The sequence below is a fragment of the Oryza sativa genome, chromosome 8 (assembly GCF_034140825.1).
Source record: "Oryza sativa Japonica Group chromosome 8, ASM3414082v1".
Taxonomy (NCBI): Eukaryota; Viridiplantae; Streptophyta; class Magnoliopsida; order Poales; family Poaceae; genus Oryza; species Oryza sativa.
Genome location: NC_089042.1, coordinates 3405795 through 3428732, shown reverse-complemented (window position 1 = coordinate 3428732; position 22938 = coordinate 3405795). Strand labels below are relative to the sequence as shown.

Genomic DNA, 22938 nt, shown 5'->3' with positions numbered 1-22938 from the left:
TGGCATCAATATTATTGACAAGCTTCACTACATAGAACACGTGTGATTCATCTGAAAAACATTCTTTTAACACAGGCTTTCGTGCAAAGAGTGAAATTCTTTGGAGATCAATCATGCAAGGATTGGAAATTAGTTCTGCACTTCTACAATTTACATGGCTGAAAAAATTATGGTAGTACTTCAGTAGTAGTCTAAAGAGGTTAGTGGGGTTCAGTGGAGAAATCCAAATATGTAGTTAATTTTCTGAATAGTATTGTTTCCACTTGCATGGAAGTGAGAGAGCTAAAAAAATGTTGCTTACTCCCGTTAATGCAATTTGAGATAATCAAGACATATCATCATTGTATAAAAATTGGTTTTGATAATTATGGAATAAGTCTCTTCCATCATGCACATGCACACATGGGCGCATGCATGATGAGTACATCAAATCTGTATTTTGAAAATCAAGTTGAAATCCATCAGATTGAAATTGATAATTAATCTTCTTTTAGAGCAACCAAATGTACGTAGTTATGTACAGTAGGTAAAACTGATCATCAATTTGTTTGGAAGGCAGACAAGTGATAACATAAATTTAGCAAGGGGATGCACGGTCCTCTATCAACTTGGAACATACTTAATGCTTAAACCAATCTGTAATTTGTAGCCTTGTGCTGATTTGTTTGTGCAAGTTGATTATGCATGTGTCCCATTCATCCTAGTCAAATGCATGCTGCTCCAAGAGTGCAAACCCTGTGAGATCGATGTGTATTGAATCAGTCATTTTGAGGTACGTGTTCATATTAGTACCCTCTCCACTTTATCAAAGACCTTTAATCAATTAATTAATTACATCTTTCTACTTTAACTTGTCTGAGATGATGCGTGCAGGAATGAACTTTGTACTGTTACTAATAATTTTGGAGTGTTAGAATTATTCTCTCTTCATATATTTTATTTCATGTTATACATGCGTCATGTTTTTTTTTCGCCAATTCAACACAATGCACATGCACGCCCAACATTACAGTAATACCTTTCGTCTGTTTGGCAACTTTGAGAAATAGGATTAGAAGTTTAGAGGTGGAAGTTTAGAGTTTAATCTTTTACTTTCCGTCGCTTGTTTGATATACAGTAGATATGCAAATTATCTCCTAACAATTCCCCCAACACCCTTAGAGATAATTAAGTAGGCGTGTTGTACTGTTGTGTTAGACGTGTATTACAGGGGAACATATCCTGCACACAAGTTTCCGATGAACGTACACACCATGCAAACTAGCTAACAAATGTCACCGAACTTTTTTTTTAAAAAAAAGTTGTACATGTAGTTGTATTGTATATATATATGTGTGAAATCTCATATTAAAATTTGTCTTATATTGCTCTCTATATGATGAATTTTAATACGAGATTTCACACATATATATACAATACAATTACATGTACAACTTTTGTGGTTTAGGTTGTACATGTAGTTGTATTGTATATATATGTTCATCAAATTTTCTTTTTTTGTCACAGCTAAAATATATAATAAATTTAGGGTTAAGATTTTATAAATAGGTATAACCTATTAGAAGTACATGTATAATTTTTTAAAATATTTATTAATTACTGTGCATGTTATGTACGATGAAATCATGTGCCACAGGTACTAGCATAAATATTAGCTAGGGATCGATATATGTATACGCGTCTTTTACTAATCAAGCACATGTCTTCGATCATATCGCGTAGAACTAAACAATCTAAATATATAATCGCGATGTTTTCAAATGATTCATCGCTAATTAGTCCTAGCTAGCTAGTCGAGATTAAGTTGCACAATCGGGGTGCATGCTAGCTCTAACCAGCTCCGGCTATACAGAAATGAACAGTTATCGGTATATATAAGACCTATAGCTTAATTTTGACCATGGTTTGCACATATATTTGTCTATTTGCATTCCAAAGAACTAATTAAGTTTGCTTCTAATGCATTATATTATTGTTACTTTTTTTACTCCATCATAGTAATCGGGATCGCGTAAAGGCAAGAAGGGTGCAACTTTCAGGCACATTGTAAGGATGACCAATCTATATATAACCCAAATTAATCACAGTGCATTTTACATAAGCAAAAAAACCATCATAAGATCAGGTTAATTAATTACCCGTTTCTCCATATATATATATGGCTCGATCGAACTGTAGGCCACCATGCATATATATACCAGCAAAATGAAAGATAATAAGAGATTTTTTCGATCTGGTCATATACTAATTTGGATAAATGTACATTGAAGGAGAAACTTATAGATCAAGAGCCCAAGTTAACAAGATAAATAATACTAGCATAAAATTAATAAAAGAGACAGATATATACTAGAAATTAAACAGATTACAGATAGAAACCGTACGTGGCTTTAGCCCTGGTAGAAATAAAAAAAATGTTTCTTTCATTCAAATAATGGAACCACGCATGCATGCATATTTCGTTTTCCTTGCTTATTCGGTCAGATGCATATAGATCATTGTTTCATTCCAAAGAACTAATTAAGTTTGCTTCTAATGCATTATATTGTTACTATGTTAACTCCATCGTTTCTCATTTAATTTATAAGTACGTGAATTGAATTAACTCATTACTGAATTAAAGCAGCCTGATCGAAAGCATATATATGTAGTGATCAAATCCAGCTCCTCCTGTATATACAGCTTATAAGAGCATATATATATATCGAGCTACCACACGTACGTATTCTTAATTAGCTAGATGGATATATATATATATCCAAGTATACAATTATATATACGTTAATTAATTAGCTATATGTATATACATTGTATACCACACGTATATATAAGTAGTCCATGGGGTATTTTCATATACAAATTTTGTGCATATGCATGTAATAATCTGGAGATTTTTTTAGAAAATAGGATAAGATGATCAACCTCTACATCCAAACAATACACACACACACACACACACACACACCCAATATATAATCTACATATAGGGGATAATTAAACTATCGTACATATAAATCTCACAGAATCGGAAGAAAAAGCAAATTTAACTTATAAAGGACAGACACGACGACGAAATGGAGTGGAAAGTCTAAAAACACACGCAGCAAGTTGTAGACTTACCTTTTGATATATATGCAACATGCATGCATGGAGCACAGCATGGCATATGCATAAAAGTCATGAAGAAACTGATCATTCTCAATTCACAATTCACATGCATGCTTAATATTGGTGGCTATAAACATATAATTAATTTGCATAAAATTAAATTGAGAGTGAACAAATGGGCATAAAATTAAGAAGAATCAAGCATCACCCAAAAAACTACTGCAATTGACCGTGATTTGGAACACACATGACCACTTCATCGAATCTCAAAGCCAGATCTACTGTTATTCTACCAAACAAATAAACAAAACTCTTGGGTCATATTCAAATGATCACACTACCTGGATATTAGCTCAACCCAAGAGAGACAAGTTTAAGAACCAAAAAAACAAGAACAAGGAACTAATCATCAATTAATTGGTGCAATTAGAATCATCATTATCGATCATAACAAATTGGAATTAATCAGATCTAAAGTATACTCATGAAAGCAAGTAATTAATCAGCTGTGTGATTATAGCTAGATTTTTGCAAATTAACTCTACCTATGGTTCGTCCACATCACAAGCTCCATTTCTTCACCTCGGCGATGATCACCGTCGTCGACGTCGTCGTCGGCATCCTCCTCTTCCGCCGCCGCGTCGACGTCGCCGCCGCACTCGACATTGACGCCGAAGAGCCTGAAGCTCCTCTGTCCGGAGGGCCCCACCTCGCCGCGGTGGCCGCCGGCGGCGGCGACGGGCGCCACCGTGTCCAAGAACATCGTTGCTGCGGCCGCACTCCCATGGCCGCCGCCGTAGCTGACCGGCGCCGCCGTTTGCACCCGGCCGAAGAGCGGCCACGCCGCCGCCGGCATGGCGGTGGCGGCGGAGGCGAAGCTGATGTCGCGGCCGCCGTGGCGGTGGCAGTGGCGGTAGTCGATGAAGTAGCGGCCGTCGGCGGCGCGGGAGAAGGAGACGGTGTCGCCGGCGGAGAGGCGGGCGGCGCGGACGAAGCGGCTCCACCCCTTGGTCATCACGTAGCTCTGGCTGCTCCCCCAGTAGGAGTAGCGGAACCGCCATGGCGTCCCGGCGCGGTCCTCGAAGCACAGCTGCGTGCCGGCGGCCGCCGCCGGGAAGAACCTCTCCGCGTGCTGCTTCGGCACCACCAGCCGGTTCAGCTTGCCCACGTCGCTCGGCGTCACCACCTTGTCGAACATGTGCTCCCGCTCCGCCGCCACCACCACTCCACCACCGCCGCCGCCGACGACGACGCCGTGGCGACGACCTAGCACCAGCGCCGCCGCCGCCGCAGCCGGTGCAGGTTCTTGACCTAGAGCTTGCTCCTCCTCTTCTTCTTCTTCTTCTTCCTCAGTGGCTTCTTCTACCTGCAGCAGTGCTCCTCCTAGGGTTAAGTCCATGTACATGGATGATGGATTGCTATCTTTCTCTCTCTCTCTCTCAATCAATCAAGCAAGCTAGGGCAAAGATCTGATATCTCCTTTGTTTTTTGCTTGGATTCTTTGGGTGGATCTTTCTTGGATCTGAGGGGGAGAAATAGAATCCTTCCAATCTATCTGAGGTTATGACTTCATCAAGAAAGTGATTAGTGCATGTAATGGAAGAACTAACTTAGAATGGAAATGGGGGCTTATCTCTATAGATAGCTAGCTAATCATCATCAAAAATGGGCTTTTTGAAATGATCTTGATGAGGATTAGAGGGATAGCTTAGTTAGCTAGGAATGGGAGAGAAGAGATGATGGGGAATGGGGTTGATGTGAGAGAGAGAAGCTTATTAGAGAGAGAGATTAAGGGAGAAGCTTCTTTGCAATTAGGGGGAGTGGGGCCCACCTGATATAAGTAAAATGTATACCTAGGCAGCAAGTGGCTTTGTCCTTTCTTAGATTAGCAGGGTTAGGAGACTAATGAGCTTGCTAGGAGGATGCAGGGATGTGGCTAATAGCATATTTAATTAACTATTAATTACTACCAATCAATTAATTAATTAACTAACCTTTTCAACGCCACTTATTGCTACCTGGATTAATATGCTACTACATGCATGCATGTTTGTGGTAGTTACACATTTGCAGCAACTTGATTCAGGGTTAGGTCATATGCCATGCCGTACTTAAGGATTCTTCTCTCCTTATGGCTTCAAATTAAAGTGGATGCAGTTTGCTTGAGTTGGTGTCTACTATTAGTAATTTACTTAACCTGTCTTTCATGTGCTTAATCTTTTTTTTAAAAAAAAATTGGTGTGAAGTGGTCAATCGGTACTGAGCTGAGTAAGATAGTAGATTATGAACAACTCGGAGTGAAAATATATAACTGGAACCAGGTTGCCTCTAGACTACCGGTTTGGATTTTTTATTTGCATGTTAATTTTTATATATAGTGCCAGTGGCCAGCAGCCTGAAATATCGGTATTATGCTAATAATTGGTAATAGTAAAATTAGGACTAAATACATGTTGATTAGAATCAATGGTGTTTCGTAAAAAGAAATCGATGGTGTTTTGCATCCTATTCCTTTTTTTTAGATAAAGATTTTGCATTCCTAGCTAGATCAATGGATTTCATTGGAGGTGGAAGAGAAAGGAAAAGAAAATCCAGCACAAGCAGAGCACCTGAACTTATACTTAGGAGTTACATGAGGAGAGACAATAGAACGGCCAATAATTAATTTAACATGAAAGACAGCATTTTATATAAAAAAGTAATTTTTAGATGGTTTTGAAAATTTTATTTTTTAAAATTTCAAAACGCAGGTCCTATGATTTAAATTTAAAAATGGGGAATTTTTATACAATTATTAATTTTAAGTTATTCAATGACTAATATTTCACATGAATTGGACTATTAAGACCTTATTAACTAATTCAGCCTGACGAGTGAAATAATAATGTTCAATAGACTCATCAAAACGGCTTCATTTAATTTTATACAGGGTCATATTGTATTTGTATTTTATTTTCCTGTACCAAATTGATCTTAATTTCAAAATTTCCGTAGTGCAACTGTGCAAGTAAGATTTTAGTATCTAGTCATTAGCTAATTTTTAAAGTTCAATGACTATTTCACCCATAATGTAGACATATTAGCGACACCTCACCTAAAGCCTCTCTAAGTTCTGGCTTAGAAAGAAAAAGTGAACCGTAAACTGTTAACAGGTCATGGTTGTAACATTAAATGTTTCCAAGTTGCATTGATGGTTGATTTTTTTTAGTTATGGCTGAAAATTTTAAAAAAATTGGAAAATTATCCCCCTCTTATCATCGACACTTTTGGCTGTTCTTTGATCTTGCTTCGGGTTTTACTATGTTTTATTCGTGAATTAAGTGCCCTTTTTTTTTCGAAACTCAACAGCTGTACATAAAATAAACAGACGAGAAAACAACGGATAGTTAAATCTATATTTATGCAGTCGATCAGTTCATCAAGCGACGAAGACGTCATCGCTCTTGTTGCTTGTGGCGTCATCTTCCATGTGCTGGGGTGATTCAAATATAATATTAAATTTGTTTAAACAAATCCCCCCAGATCAGACATTTCTTATAAATTAACACCACCAACAAATTAAAGCCTTCAGCGACAAACAGATTGCCCGGCAGAATTTTCTGAGAACTGTCCACGACATATTTTAGCAGTCACAGCTCATCCTGTGTTAATTAGTACTGTCATTTTACTGTTTTACTATAGCTGAAAAAAAAACTTCAACGCATGCTTGGAAATTAATTAAGTACTAATCTGTTTGCTAGCGTAATGATTCCTAAAAAAAAAAGTTTGCCTGATGCACATATACATAGGCTGTGTTTAGATCCAAAGTTTAGATCTAAACTTCAGTTCTTTTCCATCACATCAACCTGTCATACACACACAACTTTTCAGTCACATCATCTCCAATTTCAATCAAAATCTAAACTTTGCGCTGAACTAAACACAGACATATTGCAGTCTTGGAATTATTAGGATGGTAAATAACCAACCTAATTAATTAACTAAGAACAGATTAATAGCTGTATCATGTAAACATGGTTATTGGAGTAGTACAACTGTGTGCAGGAAGTACCAGATTGTAGTACAAAGTGTTAAGAGGCAACTTGCAATTAATTCCGGTGACATCGATCGTTGTCTTGCTTATATATATAACACGGAATCGTTAGCCATGGTTTGCCGTGAAACTTTCTCAACAAACAATGCTAAATAAGGTTAGCTAATTAAGCTAGTTGGTCAAGGGGAAGAATCGGTCATCAGATCAGAAGAATCCACAGCTAGCCTCGTCAGATATACACTTTTTTTTTTTCAATTCTAGAGGAGACTTTAAGTTTAGTCAGAGCTGCTCAAGGATGGTAAAAGTCCTATCATCTAATATGCTTGGTTAAACTTATTTGCAATTTGTATGTAATGCAAGCAAATTTAAACCCCGACCAAAAACTGCCAAACATTAGAAATTCCGCCAAGTCAATATAAGAGAGTCATCCAGAAAAACCAACCCCAAGAATTCGTAACTGTTCTTCTTTTCTTGAGAAAAATCAAATGTGCTCTTGGCGACTTCAAAAGGTGCTAGGTTACCTTTCATAGTCACGCATTTTCCCCTGTTGGGTAGCAGAGAAGAAGTTGTACACAGCACCAGCTGCTCATTTTACCATAAGTTTTTGCAAGTTGTAATGCAACAGGCACAATGATTATGAATTATCTGAACTTTTTAGAGTTCAGTAACCCTGTCCATGCTTGCAAGTGGGCACGTTGAACACGTTCTTCCCACTCTGGCACCCTGTTTCCCCCTTCATTCAGCAAGTGGTGATCATGCACTGATCTGCAAGTCCTTTGCAAATATTTTTATATTCAGACATGAAAGTGAAATGAAGAGTAGTTGGAGATCAGATTAATTCCAAATATAGAGGCAGATCAGTAGCTGGTGCTCCTGTTTGAGAAAAAGGAACACATGGATTCCAGACAAGGTCCATCCAGAGAATCTTCAAATCTCAGATATATATATGGTGACAGATACAAGGCGATTTTGTTCTCCCAATTCATCATTTTTCAAGGTCACATGTTGGAACTGGGAACATGCACTTGCATGATGAAGTCAGGGTAAGCCAAAAGCATATCCTTTTGGTCTCCACTTGTGTCACAATTAACAAGAGTATATGTCAAGTAGTCCAATCTGGCAATCTTTGTCTAAAACAAATTGGAAGGAGGATGCACACAAGTCTGTACAGATAAGGATGGAAGTTCTCATTATTTCATTAGGAGATGCAATTGAAATCCAACAATCCGTGTTGAAACTATACCGTATAGAAGTCAACAAAAATGACAAAAGCAGAAAGCTTATGGTTGAGAAACATTCGAGATAATTAGTTTGTGGCAAACAAATGAAAATTTTCAAAAATAATTTGAACTAGATTAGTGGTTCAGATCCCTCATGGACCCCTATGGACTGAACTAAAGTTATATGGATAAAAATGCAGTTGGTAAAATATGACCCAGAAAAATGAACCAAAATTCCACTTATTACCTTCCCCAGACTATAATGCATAATAAGGATAATACCCTTTTATGAAGAAAGTTTAGCAGTCGCTTAAATGCTAATCAAAAGTCTATGAGATACGGTTTAAAAGCAGTCTATAGGAGCTGCTTGGCAAGCATTAAGATACAACACACAATAAATTGAGTTTGTGAGGTAATGCATTGGAAGGTCTGAAGTCCTATGGTAGCTCGGATGTAAATTTAACTTCTGACTTGGTAGAGGCCAGCAACCAGGTGGAAAGCAAATCATGTCGATGCTTCGCTCTCAAGACGAATCCTCTTGGTACCAACCTCATCGCTAGCCGGTACCCTGTTCTCCTTCGCTTCCACTGAGCACCTCTTGTATGGTTTGAAACCGGTCCTGCGAGATTTCAGCTTCAGGTTTGACAATTCATTAGGAAAGGAAGCTCTTGGCTCATCCGCTGTGTCGAGTTCTTGATCAATAATAGCGGCATTCTTGTTGAGGTCAACCGTCACCGTGGTTACTTCATCTTCTTCCTCCTTGCTAATCTCCTTTGATCCTTCTACTTGCGGAGGAGAAAAGCTTTGGGGAAGCCTTTCTCTACTGAACAGTGCATCAAAAGCCAGACGACCCTGACAGCAGAAATGTGAATTAGAAAAGCAGTGATGGATGTTCAGCGAGTAAGATAAATGTGAATATGCGGAATGCTGGTAGACGACCACCTCTTCAGAAACTTCCTTCCATGAATCACTTGTGCTTGCACTGCTCCTAAATCTACGGTGGTTATTGTCACCGGCTGAAGAGTTACTGCAAGATGCTTGCTTTGCCTTGTCGTTAGCCTTTTCTTGATTCTCAGGAGCATTATCTGCTTCTATATCACTACTTGACGGTGTGTTGGAACCACATGAAGAGCGATCCTGCTTTTTCTTATTTCCAAAAACGTCACTTGTTTCAGCTCCTGCGGCAGGTTTGGTGTCGGCCTTATCTGCTGGAGATATCTTTAACTCAGTGTGGAGCGACACTTCTCCTTTTCCACTCTCATCAGTCTCTGAAGACACTATGACCTTCATAGCTTCAAAATTATCTTGTTTCCGAGTTTCTTGCAATTCCTTCTGTGCATTATCCATTGGGCAGTCTATATCTTTCTCTTGAGCTCGCTGAACATCTGCTGTGGAAAAGGGAGCACTAGGAGCTGGAACAAATGGAAAAGCTATAGGTGGAGGAAAAAGAGGGAGAAGACCTTGTGTTGCCCACCATGCTGATGCTGCAGCAACTGTAGCTGTGACAATAGATGCCATGTTGGGAGGAGAGCCAGCGTGGCTTCCTTGAGCACTCTCAGAAAGATTTTCTTGATTTGGATCAGGAGTATTGCCGTCTACTGTAGGCCAGTACGATGCTGCAAGCCTGGCAGCTGCATGGATTGCAGGGTTTGACAACAATGTGGAGACAAGCATGCTGGAGAAGGTGGATGACATATTGGCAAAAGATCTGTAGGCATCTTGGTTGCAGTGGCATTGCATCATTGGTGCAAAGGCTGCATAGTTGTGAGGAAAGGGCTGTGCTGCGGCATTGCCGTCGAATTTTGGATCCACAGGAAGTGTTGGATGGATGCATTGATTCATAGTTCCGCTGGCTCCTCCCATTTGATCACTTGTTTGATCAGGATGGCTTCCTTCAGTTCCAGTGGCTTGAAAGCCAGTAACCCCATTTCTGTCCATTTGGTAGTGTGAAGCTTTTGCAGCAGACCAATCCACATATGTTGTCTCCACAGAGTTTGATTTTGGCTTAAATTGTTGGCTTGAGGTATCCAAACAGTTTTCATGAGAATGATCAGGCTTCGAGCTGATGTGTATCCCATTGAGCCTTTCCATTTCTTGATCATTGATATCTTTTGCATCCTTCCCTGCACCATTGGAAATAGAATCCCTTTCCAAGATGACCACATCTTTGACTTCTGTTTTAGTCGGTTCCAGCCCCCTGGATGCACCATGATTTGAAGAGCTTTTGTTAACTGAAGAAAATGATGCCGATGGGACTTCTCGAAAGAGATTAAGAACTTCGGAGCAACTTCCTTTTTCAGATATCTCCTTTCTTTGAAGTTTCTGAATGTAAGTGAGTTTCTTGTTAAAGAAACAGGATAGCACATTAAAGAAAAGGATAAATCAAAAATAGAAACCTAACTAAAACGAAATACTACAAAGGTATGTACCTCAAGAGCTGCATCACCTGCCATTTGTGCAGTGCTATTGTTCGTCATATTTGATATTGTTGCCTTATCATTTTGAACTTCCCTGGTGGATGTCTCAGAGCTGAGACAACTTTTTCGAGGATATGGACTGTTAGGTTTTCTTTTTGGTCGTGGTGGAGGTATGTCGATGTCATGAGCTTGTCCTGGAGAAGTGCCATTGTTGATAGCTTCCTTTTCCAACTGTAATATTTCAATTAGTTAGATACAGTTAAATTACATAAAGAAACAGAAAACAAATCAGGCATATCTAACAGTAATTTTGACATATATGAAAGTGCCATACTACATGATATTGATATTTTACATAATGCTACTCCGTCTGCTCCACAAGATTTGTTCATTTTCTCGGGGCTGTCCCCTTTGACAATGTCTGTTTGTCGAGAAAATTAGGAGTTTGGACTTATTGCGATGTCCCAACTCTCTACTAAACTTTATATAATGCTTAAAAGAGGTATAAAAGTTATGCAGATGGTATATATAGTCCATTATCATTAACTATTTCTTATATCTTGCACCTCCTTGGTCTATGCAGATGGTAGTCTTGGACAAATATTGTGGAGTAGAGGGAGTGTCATGTAGAAGGTTACTAAAAACCTTTGGCAAAAAGTTTCATGAAGCCATCGGTTCGGGAACCGGTACTTTCTAGCTAGAGCTTCCTAGTTTATTTAGTACTTCCAAGTACATATCTCAGCACTTGTGCTATAAAGGTGGACTAGTATGTGTATTAAGGAAAAATAAGCAATAATATCAGAGAAGGATTTTGTATTTCACCGAGCAGAGCCTCCTGCTATGCAGGGAGAGCCTGCTTGACCAGAGGGCGGTCAGCCCTACCCTTTACTTACCGGATTATGTCTGCCTTGCTGCCATATTAGATAATTAATGAGCATTATACTTCAGGAACATGGTTTGACATGGAAGTTGGAATATAGAAAACATGTAATGACTCCAGCCACCAGGGTTCAAATCCTGGTATCCACAAATATGGTTGTTTGCATCCTTAGTTGGTGCAGAGGCTGGAAGTTACACTTCCTTTGTCCAAAAGAAAACATGTAATGATGAATATTTCAACAGATTATTTTGAAGCCAAATTTGCAGAAAGAAAATTGTTCCTCTTCTACTTTCAGTCAACTAGACATTCCCCTGCTCTTTTATTGATCAAAATCATCGTCTAGCTATTGTGATGATAAGTTGATAAGAAATTTGAAAGCATTTTTCCTGGACCTAAAAAGTCACATTGAAGCCAAGTACTTTGCTATTATAAATTTAGTAGAGAGAACGTGCTTGTAGCACGGTGGTAACTGGTAAGTCCTCCAGTCATGAGGCTTCCTAGTTCTCACAAAAAAAAAGACCCCTCGCTATATGTTCCCCTAAAGTACCCATACGGTTATGAGCTGGCTTTGGGGCCTTTGCTCAACCTTATATGCAATGCCTTTGGGATGTCTCTCCCCTTGGGTTATTATTAATTTAGTACGCATTTATTTTTTTTCACCTGCATAAAAGAAAAAGGCCATTTCCACATTACAGGTTGTCATAGATTTAGTTTTATGCCTATATTATCCTTCTGATCTCAGAATGACCTGCCGAGGTTTAGTTTGAACATCAACCATGGCATCAATCATCATTGACCAAACAGGGGAGAGTATGCATTGGTGGGTATGATTAGCAGCATGCTATAACATTTGTATAGGCGGTAATATCATCAAACTTTTCGCTGATACAGTAGAAAAAGTGATCAATGAACCAGATCTCTGTGGATAATTATGACAAGAACCAAATGGAGCCTAGTCACTAGATAAGACCACAAATGGAGCCTAGTCATGTTGGACTTCAGCCCAGAAACCAGTAACGACAAGCCAAAACTATACTACTGCAATTACTGGTATAGTGCTGATGTAGAACCAAACATTGTTGCATGTCTTTGCAAAAGAAAAGCGACTGTGCATCTGAAGCCTGGAATGGCCATCACTCATAACCCTTCGGGGCTCCAAAAAGCTCTTGGACATCTTATCAAAGTAAAGACTAATTTAATTGACATCAACCACAATGGACATTTCACAGTTATTAGTTACCACTTTTCGAACTATTGACTATCAGGGTTCAATGAACAGTGGTAATTTGCCTTGGTTGCCTTTTTTTTGGCAAAACCAAGGGATTACTAGGAAATACGTGACTAGAGTATATCCTCCCAGTCCACTACCCTTCTCAAACCAATGTTATGAGCGTATGGTCCCAAGTTCTAGGCATGGTTAATGTTCAAGAAGTTATTGTAGCACTGATTACATTTACTGCATACTTGTTAGAAAACAGAAGGTGTTTAAGCAGTATAAGTATTGGTCAGGTTAAACGTTGTTACTTGTCACTCTATATTTTTTATGAGCCTAGACATGGAGAACAGTTACTGGCAAGTACTTGCAGCGACGAAAACCTATTAGCTGTATTACATATTTTATGGAGATTAGGGCAGACCTATTCACCTCTTTAATCAACAACCAAAAATCCAACCCACCACAACAATGGACGGTCAGATGCTCATGGATGTTGGCTGGATATAGAGTTGAGAAACCAGAAAGCCATCATGTTTCTTAAATTACTAACCTTGTGTTCCTCCCCATTCATAGATCTTGCAATGAGACCTTTGAGAGGATGATGATGCAATCAACAATGCAACAGTCCAGTGGCTGTTGCACAGTGATGGCAACGTGACCTCCATCAGGTGGCAGTGTAAAGCCCCTAAAAGGCACAGTTTGGGTAGATTGCGCAACAGGAAAAAAAACAAGACTTAGATTGGGAGTAAATTTTTTAAAAGAAGGGAATGGACTAGGTCCTTCTGTTTTGACTGATAAACAATAGGTGTACAGTATTATTTTTGATGTTTTCCGACCTTTCACACAATATAAAGTAGTGAAAGAACTACTTTCACACAATCTGGTTGAGCCACATAAGAAAGAAATGTAGGACCGTCCAATGCAAAGAAATAAGCAACAACAACCGTTGGATTAGCCCTAATCAAACAAGGAGAGTTCCAAAGAGAAACCTCCAGAACCTGCAGGCAGCCCACGTAGAAAAAAAATTGGAGGAAACCGGACAACAGTTTTCTTCTTTTTTTTTCTAAAGAAAAAGCCAGCATGGCAAAAATTATTCCGACCTTTACTTTAGTGAATCTACAGACAATTATTACAATGTTTGCCGAACAAATAACTGTGAATTCCAATATTACACCTTGATTAAAAAAATCATTAATAATAGACAACCCTTTTCAAAAATAAAGATACAATTCTACCGCGTAAATTAGAATTTCATTAAAAAATAAGCCTAATGTATAAATAAAAGAAACTTAATCCACTCGTGACTGTTATAACTACTCCTACATATTATATGCTGTCAGTCAAAGTCGCGCAAATGCGCGATTGAGTGGCTATTTCTAATGGAAGGTGATACCTTGGTCAACTTGCAAATCATTTTACATTTTTCTTATTTTAATAAATTGTCTCAAATGGCTGCCCTAGTTCTTTTTTTTTTTAAGAATCCTTATTAGTTATGAACACCACGTAGGCACTGGAACATGTTTAACTAAATCTTTATTACTAATCTTGATGATAGTCCAGATATACAATTTGACTTGACTTAGTATGTAAATATAACAGTACCAAAATGCTTTTTTTTTTGTCATAAGTGCATCTGTGCATGCTCAAAATCTCAGTGATAGGATGGATATGTAAATAAAGGAACATGCAAACAGAATGTTTAATAGCATCAATTTTGCAACATTATTTTTTTTTTACTACGAGACAAACACTTCCTAGTGCTTCTTTTCCATCTCAGCACTGTTTAGTTAACGTTTCATCCAACTAACAGAGCACAAAAGCCATAAGTGTATTTCTCATAATAATCGAAAGGAACTGATCACACACAGTTCAGACTCTATGTACATAATTGCTGTACTCATATGTAAAATAAAAGAAGGAAAGAAAGAAATAATACTGCAGAAAGTAAGAAAAAATAATAAGAAAGTAAGCACAAAAGCCAGCCGTTTTTATCCCAAAGGTAAAGACAAGGAAACCAGAAAGCTAAGGAGATAGCGCTAAACCAAAAAAAGGAGCACTGGCCAATAAGATAGAGGAAGAACCTTGGTGAAGAACTTTTGAGCATGACTTCTGATCTGCACAGCTGTCTTTGTCCCAACATGCTCTATAGAATAAATCAGACGGCAAACAAGAAAACGAAAAAAAAAAGATGCAAGATCCATATCAATAACTCAATTAAAGCCGTATTTATTAACCAGCTAATAATCACAGTGAGTACAAAAAGTAAATTCAGAAAGTAATAGCATAGAACTATTTGTGATATGACATATATATGTGGAGAATTCACCTTCTATGCGCTGCCAGGCTCTCCCATACAGTTTCAAGGCTTCAAGGAACCTGTTGTGCTCTGCCTCAGTCCAACGCTCCCTCTGCTTTGTGATTGTGTATGGCTTCCTCACCTACAAATAACCCCTAATAAAATGCTGCTCCCTTTTAACACGAATCAACATGCACATCAAAGAACAACTCACCTTTACCACCGCTTCCTCACCAGAGGAATTAATCTCCATTCCCAATTCAAGAAAAAGAAGAAATATAACAGAAGTGTTGGCAATTGGTCGCTTTGTCAGTTAGAGTTGAGGTCTTCCACAAACAAAAGCACTCCTCCTTCCATATCTCCAACCAAACGCTGGACCTGACGCAAGTAGTACCTCATACCTCCTCCTAGACCTCTATATCACGCCAACACTCCCAGTATTTCAAATTTGTGCGGCCAACCACAAAAGAGCAGCCAAATTAGTGTTACAAACCCAAGGTAGAACCTAAAGAATTCACAATTCTACTTGTGAATTGGACTTGGGTCAAAATCTTCAAGAGGATCAATTCCACTCACCTACTTGAATTGATCCAATTGCAGTCAATCTGAAAAAAAAAATGCAATAAGGGGCCACATCATTTTAAATTCATAAGCATCTCCAAATGGTCAAACTGAACTCCACCAAGAAAAAAACATTTATTTCCCCAAAAGAAGGCATCACTTAATTTGATAAAACTAAAGGGTTCCACAACTACAACAATTACTCGAGACAAAAATCCAGGGACAGCGCAGTACAGCACCACTCCACTCACCTACTAAATCCTCAGCTGCAGTTGGTCTGTGCACACAAAAACCAAGTCAGCAGAGTTCACCCTTGCTCCTTTCGTTATCTTCAACTCTAGAATCAGATTAAAACTCGCAGTTCTCAAATTATGCAACCATTAAAAAAAGAAGAATTAATTAGAAACATAAAACCAATTAGAAGTATGAAAAATATATGAAGCAGCAATGCAAACAGTAATCAGGCTCACCTACGAAGGCCAAACACTTCCTTGATCCTGCCAGAACAACAAAATACACAATCAGTACATAGTTATATTAGTTTACAGCTTCTAACCACATTCATCACCAGAAAAGCCAAATTGATTGCTTTACAAAAGAAATGGAAAATTTAACAAAGCTGCTGACCAAAATCAGCCAACAGATTCATGGAAAGAACATCAAGGTGATATCTGAATTTTGGGGTTAACTCCAAGGGTTTGGCAGTTTAATAATGCGTGGATTAATTAAGTCTAATTTTAAAATTGTCTCCGACTCCTAAGATGTACTCCCTCTATTCCAAAATATAAGGCTCAACCACCTTCAACCCAAAGACCAAGAAATAATTATTATCACCTCATAGTTTGAATCACCCTAATAAATATAATGCATGCACCCAATAGAATTAAAGATATTGAGGATGGAAAACTCAAAAAACATAATAATTTAGTGGGAAAGAAGTGCTAGTTAATGGCATGCATTCATGCATGTCTTATATTATGAAACATCTCAAAAAAGTAGTTGTGCCTTATATTATGGAATAGAGGGAGTAGCTAACACACTCATGTGTGGGGCACCATTCTGGTGCATGACCGTCTTTTATTGGCTGACTACATATTTGGCCTCTCTGGCTGTACAGCCCTTTTTTTTCTAACTTAAATATTGAGTATGTGATTCTCAATCTATACCCAGTCAAATCGTAGCGAGCACAATCACTCAGGACAAAATTCTACTGTTATGAGGTTCAATGGTACGCCCTGGTTCCAAATTTTGCATATGCTGATATAAGATTCAATACTGGCGAGAAATCGTGTTCAGTTGGCCATGAGCTTGGTTGTAAGCTGTATTAGTTGCAAGCAAGGCCAACATCCATATGCTTGTGCAAACAGTGATAGTCTCAACGTAATTGTTGTTACTGGGAGTAAGACCTAGTGATTGAATTAGATTTTTAAAATATATATGTGAAGCAATAATGGCATTCTCACATCCACTTTCTTAGTGGTGGCAACAACCTAACATGCTAAAGTCAAAATGACCAAATCTCTAGTGGCGCGAAACTAAATATCTCAACCATTTGAATTTCTGTGTAACTTTAACATCATGTCAACGCATTCCCCACCAACAACAGTTCCACTTTAAGCTAAGGACCTAAAATAGTTGGAATTCACTACTCAGGATGAAGTGAAAAGATTATTCTAGATTAGGCAAATATTTGAAGTTCACAATCAAACAAATTGAAGTGAGGTGAGGTCGCTAAAAGGCAATAACACTTAATAGGGTTTCAACAATGAATTATCTTATACAGCTGAAGAGTCATAAGGAATCACATTCCTATTTGAATTGTTACTTCAAATTCAGTTTCATTCAGTTTGATGTAGCAGCTACAAACACCAGTGTATCACTATCACCATCCAAGAAACTTCAACTCTCCACCTTTGCCAACATAGCATGTGGACTGTGAGGTGTATTTTGTCAAAACTAGGTGGGCGTTCAGCATTTGCAATAGTGCATCTCGTTATTAATTCCAATATTCTCAAAGTCTTGTTAGCACTAACCCTTAGATCACTCTGGATATGTATGGTACCTTTCCTAGTTGTGCATGGGTGAAGCAGTTTTTTTTTTGGGTAGTGGAAAAATAAACTGCACCATCTCACTGTAATATGGGTGAGTTCCACGATGAAAAAGAATACAATGGTACAAGATTGCCACTTTGCTTCTAGGTTGGTCTTGGCACAGAAGAAATTCATCAATGAAATGGACAACAAATTGTAAGGCCACAATAAAGATGGATTGCAAGGTTCGGTTTTTGGGCCCGGTTTCCCTTATTAACTGGGCCAATTCCTCTTCTTCTATATATTCCGGCAGGAGAAACTCCTGCCGTCGGTTCCTCGAAAAAAAAAAGATGGATTGCAAGGCAGCAGTGGGAAAGGAATTTGTAATGGTTTATCTGAACAGTGCCACTTCCTATAATACATGCCTTTGGCCCTTAACTAATTTTCGACTAAAAAATCATGGTTCAATAATCAATACTGAAATGGAAATGAAATATGCAGTGTTTTATTGTAACTAGTTTGAACACTTCGGAAGTTACTTTCATTATTGGAAAAAATAAAAACAGTCCAAAACATTTAACATTATCTAAAAAAAATACCAACTCCAAAACTGGGGTCCACAAGAAATATGCACGAACAAGGTAACCAAGATCTACCATTGCATTGAGTAGCACAATATCAATGGATCATAAGTAAAACTGTTTGTTGTGGATTGGTTCAGATACAGGTCTGGAGACCTAGGAGGCTAGGTTATTGGTACAGTACAAGCCAATGCATAACATGTTGAGATAGCTTACAGGAGTTTGTATTCTCATAGAACTATTTCAATTTTTTATAAACTTGACTCTAGAAAAAAAGTACAAATCAAAAATAAGATGTATATTGCTCATGAAACATCAGTGCTTGAAGCACTTAAAAATTTCCACTATGGTAAATGCAACCATTCCTAGAAGACACCATATGCCTGTATTTTGCACTAGCTTCAAATGAAACTCCTAGAAGACAAACGCAACCATTCATTAATATCTTTAAGCTTTACATTGGCAAAAGATTTCCCTCAGAATTCCATTGATTAATATCAAGCTACAAGGCTTGTAGGATTGTTGCGGCAATTTATAGCAGTATTTGAAATGAAATTCTGCTGGCAGCTGAAGACAGCAACTTCAGCTGTGATGACCAAATAATTGCAATGGAGGCCACAGGGTAGAGCAGGATGCATAGGAACCAGTGCCTTCCTAGTTTGCGTAAACATGGACTCATGATGACCATAAATGCCGTTTTATGGAATTCGTTATGCATAATACTATACTCCATCTGTTCCTTTACTTGACACCGGATACTATTCATATACAAATCTGACCGCTCGTCCTTTTTGAAAAAAATTACAAATATTTAAAAAGATGCCATATTATCAAAGTATCTTGCATGCTAAATATAACTATACTACTTGTGTTCACGAAAACGTCATAATTTAGAAGTTTTTACCAGTCAAAGATAAAATCACACTGGTCAACTGTGTCAAGTAAAAGGGAACGGAGGAATGGTTTTATTAGTAGATGTTAATATGAAGTTATAAAAAAATAACTATCAAATTCACATCCCATAAACCTTGAAAAGTCAATAACAACAAAATAATCAAAGATCGAGGGGAGCAGCAACTGAGTTAAACTATCTTTAACTCACCTCCTTAAACGACTATATCAAGTTGCTCTCTCCCTGCATAGCAAATTGAGGAACACAAATTACACTCTTTTTTCCTCTGAAAAACAAATTTAGAGCATTCATGGTACCACATTAGATTCCGCGATTTTTACTAAAGAGTAGCTGAAACCCAAGAAGTCACAAAAAGCCTGCACCTGAATTAACTCGTGTACCAACAATTTTCTACCTGCAAATCAGGGTACCAAGTTAACAATAGTCATATTGTCTTTCTATAACCACAACAAAAAAGTACATAAGAGTTTTGAAGCCTTTTATGCACCACTTCGTACTGACTTCTGACAACAGCACGGAAAGAGCATATGCCCCCAGACCAAAAAAGGTACTTACAGTTACAGCAATCAACTAGAACAGCAAACCCAAACAAGTAACCACAAGAAACACAACTAGATATACTAGCTCTGCTTGAACAAACCAATCCCAGGAAAAAGTTTCCTTAACAGCCATGCTAAGCGGAGAAGATGCAACCTTAGTCACTCCCATAATCATCGAAACTGAGGCCAAAAAAAAAAAAATCGCCACACATAACCACCAGAACAAGAGAAGAAAGAAAGTTAGTATTAGACCTGCAACCAATCTACTCTACCAAAAAACTCCACTACCCTGAGGAGGTCCCCACAAATCTGATTAATCCGAGCCACATGGAAACCAGTACGGAGATCGAAATCAGCGAGAAGAGAGCTCATTCGCATCGAGTGCCCACGAACTAAACGCAACAAAGCAATAGTTTCGCACGAGTGCTAAAAAATTGAGCACACCGCTCTCTCAACTCGCACACGGAGAAGAAAGAGAGAACTCGCCTCAGCGAAGCAACCGAGCACCACCACCACCGAACGAATGCCCAACCGCGCCGTCGCCCTGCAGAGAACACCGCGACAAAAGCAGCAGAAATCAGTTATCCCCAAATAGCATCGGCTACTGCATATCCGTGATCCATTCCGAGCAGAACAGCGATAAATTCCATAGTACAAAATTACAAAGCAGAACAGCAATTCCAGTGGTAAAAACTACACCGCTCCAAAATCAAACGGGAAGAAAAAACAAACAGTATAGAACAAAATAATAATCCTAACTAGAGCAGAGCATCGCGATATTGCTCGTAAAAACCGGTAGAAAAATTCAGATTACCTCGAGAGCAAGCAAAGCAATCCCAACCAAGCTCGCCGCCTCGCTCCGCCTGCAAGCCCCAGCCCTCCACACGGCGGCCTGCGTTGCGCCCCCACCCACAAGCGAAGCGAATCAAACCAACCAGATGACGAACCAACGGCGAGCCGAAGAAACCGGAACCACCCTACCTCAGGCGACCGCCACGGCGGGCGTCACCGGCCTCGCCGCCGCCGGCTCAGCAGCTGCATCGATCACCACCACCACCACCACCACAAGCCCCTCCTCCTTCTCTCTCCTCCGCCGCCGTCACAACTCCTCCTCCTCCTCCTCCCGAAGCTACAACAACAGCAAAGGGATCTCGCTGCCACTAACACTGCAAACCAAACCAAACCAAGCGAGATGGATGGATGTGGGGGGCTCGGTTCGCTGCTCGCTCGCGGCTGCTGCTACCTGGATGCTTCCGCTGCTGCTGCTGCTGCGCGGCCGCGAGGGGGAAGAGGAGAGAGGAGAGAGAGGTGGGGGTCGCTCTCTCGCGGCGAGCGCCGGGGAGAAATCTCAGCCACTATCTTTTCTTGTGGATTTCTCGGCCTCCCACGACGGATTCTTGCCTCCACCCCCTCCACCAATTCTGGAATTCGCTTTTCATCCTCGTTTTTACACCCCCCCCCCCAACACCCAATCAGATGGGATCGTACTATCATTTGTTTAAGACTGCCTTGTGCATAATACTCTCTCCATCCCAAAATGTTTGACGCCGTTAATTTTTTTAAAAAATATTTGACCATTTGTCATATTCAAAAAAAATTAAGTAATTATTAATTTTTTCTATCATTTGATTTATTGTTAAATATACTTCTATGTATACATATAGTTTTACACATTTCACAAAAGTTTTTGAATAAGACGAACGGTCAAACATATTTAAAAAGTCAACGGCGTCAAACATTTAGGGAATGAGGGAGTATATGCTCTCCTTTGAGGGGAAATTTTGCTCCCCATACTTTTCCTTTTTCTGGAAAGGAAGTAATGGTGTGTGTGACCATTTGGATTTTATCTGTGGTCCATGTGTAATTAAATTAAAGGGGGTGCAATCTAGAGGTTCATCTTGTTCTGTGGAAAAAAAATATAGTACTCTTTTTTTTTCTTGCTCATATTAAATTCTCGAAAAACTCTAGCTATTACTTTCCTCAGTCCCAAAAAAGAAAGATGGATAAACGTCAAACATTGGACACGGTCATATTAAAATTTTTTTCAAATAAGACAGATAGTCAAACGTTGGACATTGATACCCACAGCTGCACTTATTTTGGGACGGAGGTAGTATTTGTTTCACGTGAATGATCGATTTGATTTTACTTGATATCGCGTTAATGAGTTCGCCACATGATTGATTTGATATCTCAGGGGAAATCACTGTGGTTTTTGCTTGCTATAGTGTAGGCATCATCGTTCAATCAAGTGTGGTGGGGTTGAGTTCTTGTACAACATCTATCACACGCATGATTCTCAAGGGAAAAAAAACAGAGAGAAATTGTGCATTGGTAGCCACACATTATACCACTCCATGGGATAAAAAGTAGAAAAAAAAACTAATGGATGGACAGTTAAAGGACGCAAACACTTGGTGAAATGGTGGTTGGTTGACAGTGCCATCATATCATCGTCATTAAGTGAAAATGATATAAAAAAATATGCATCATTGGTTCAGAACATAACAACAACTAAAGTAGCATCGTGGGAACTTGTAATTGATGGTAGAGTTCATAAAAACTTCTGTACAAAATCACCGTCTTTCTCCCATTGTGTCAATCGATTCATTCATTTCCTTGCTTTAGAAATGACATTATCATATTCTACTTTCTTATAATGATGTAAGTTTTGTTGCATTTGAGAGGAAGAAAAAGAATAAGATACACAAAACGAGGTGACTATTAACATATGATTAATCAAGTATTAATTATTTTAAACTTAAAAATGATTAATATGTTTTTAAGCAACTTTTTAATATTTTTTAAATAAACTTAAGAAACATGCGTACGAAAACAATGGACTTTTTCTCTCTAGCATCTCCTATCAGACACTGTTTAGTCTACTTCTGCTGAGTTTAGTTTCAAAATTTGTTTTCAAACTTTCAACTTTTCCATCACATGAAAACTTTTCTACACACATAAACCTTCAACTTTTCCATTACATCGGTCCAATTTTAACCAAATTTTCAATTTTGGTGTAAACTAAACACACCCTTCATTAAGAAAAACTCCTGCTACACGCCTACACACACAGCAGAAAGAAGACTTGAGAAAAAGGTCCTTGGAAGGAAACTTCCACAAATGAAATAAAGTCTAGGGACC

General features: G+C 38.7%; 2 protein-coding genes across 21 annotated transcripts; both read right to left on the bottom strand.

Moving 5' to 3' along the window:
- Window positions 1-3499: 3499 nt before the first annotated feature.
- On the bottom strand, window positions 3500-4897 carry LOC107277666 (putative B3 domain-containing protein Os08g0157700). The gene has a single exon (XM_015793886.3). It carries the CDS (start codon window positions 4511-4513, stop codon window positions 3650-3652), a length of 864 nt encoding a protein of 287 aa, XP_015649372.1. The 5' UTR covers window positions 4514-4897; the 3' UTR covers window positions 3500-3649.
- A 3688-nt stretch (window positions 4898-8585) lies between these two features.
- On the bottom strand, window positions 8586-21131 carry LOC4344703 (protein LHY). Of its 20 annotated transcripts, XM_066312861.1 has the most exons (15): window positions 21038-21131; window positions 20776-20923; window positions 20609-20686; window positions 20281-20338; window positions 19618-19649; window positions 19445-19520; window positions 16202-16228; window positions 15983-16068; window positions 15747-15775; window positions 15385-15585; window positions 15201-15312; window positions 14956-15017; window positions 10791-11009; window positions 9304-10683; window positions 8586-9213 (listed from the first exon to the last, which is right to left on the bottom strand). In XM_066312861.1, the coding sequence occupies exons 10-15, from the start codon at window positions 15421-15423 to the stop codon at window positions 8866-8868; spliced, it is 2160 nt and encodes a 719-aa protein (XP_066168958.1). In that variant the 5' UTR covers window positions 15424-15585; window positions 15747-15775; window positions 15983-16068; window positions 16202-16228; window positions 19445-19520; window positions 19618-19649; window positions 20281-20338; window positions 20609-20686; window positions 20776-20923; window positions 21038-21131; the 3' UTR covers window positions 8586-8865. The 20 variants fall into 20 exon arrangements, with proteins under 20 accessions (XP_066168958.1, XP_066168956.1, XP_066168951.1 ...); XM_066312859.1 differs by having other exon boundaries at window positions 15983-16094; window positions 19445-19477; window positions 19552-19649; window positions 20776-21131; XM_066312854.1 differs by having other exon boundaries at window positions 19445-19477; window positions 19552-19649; window positions 20776-21131.
- Between the last annotated feature and the right edge of the window lie 1807 nt (window positions 21132-22938).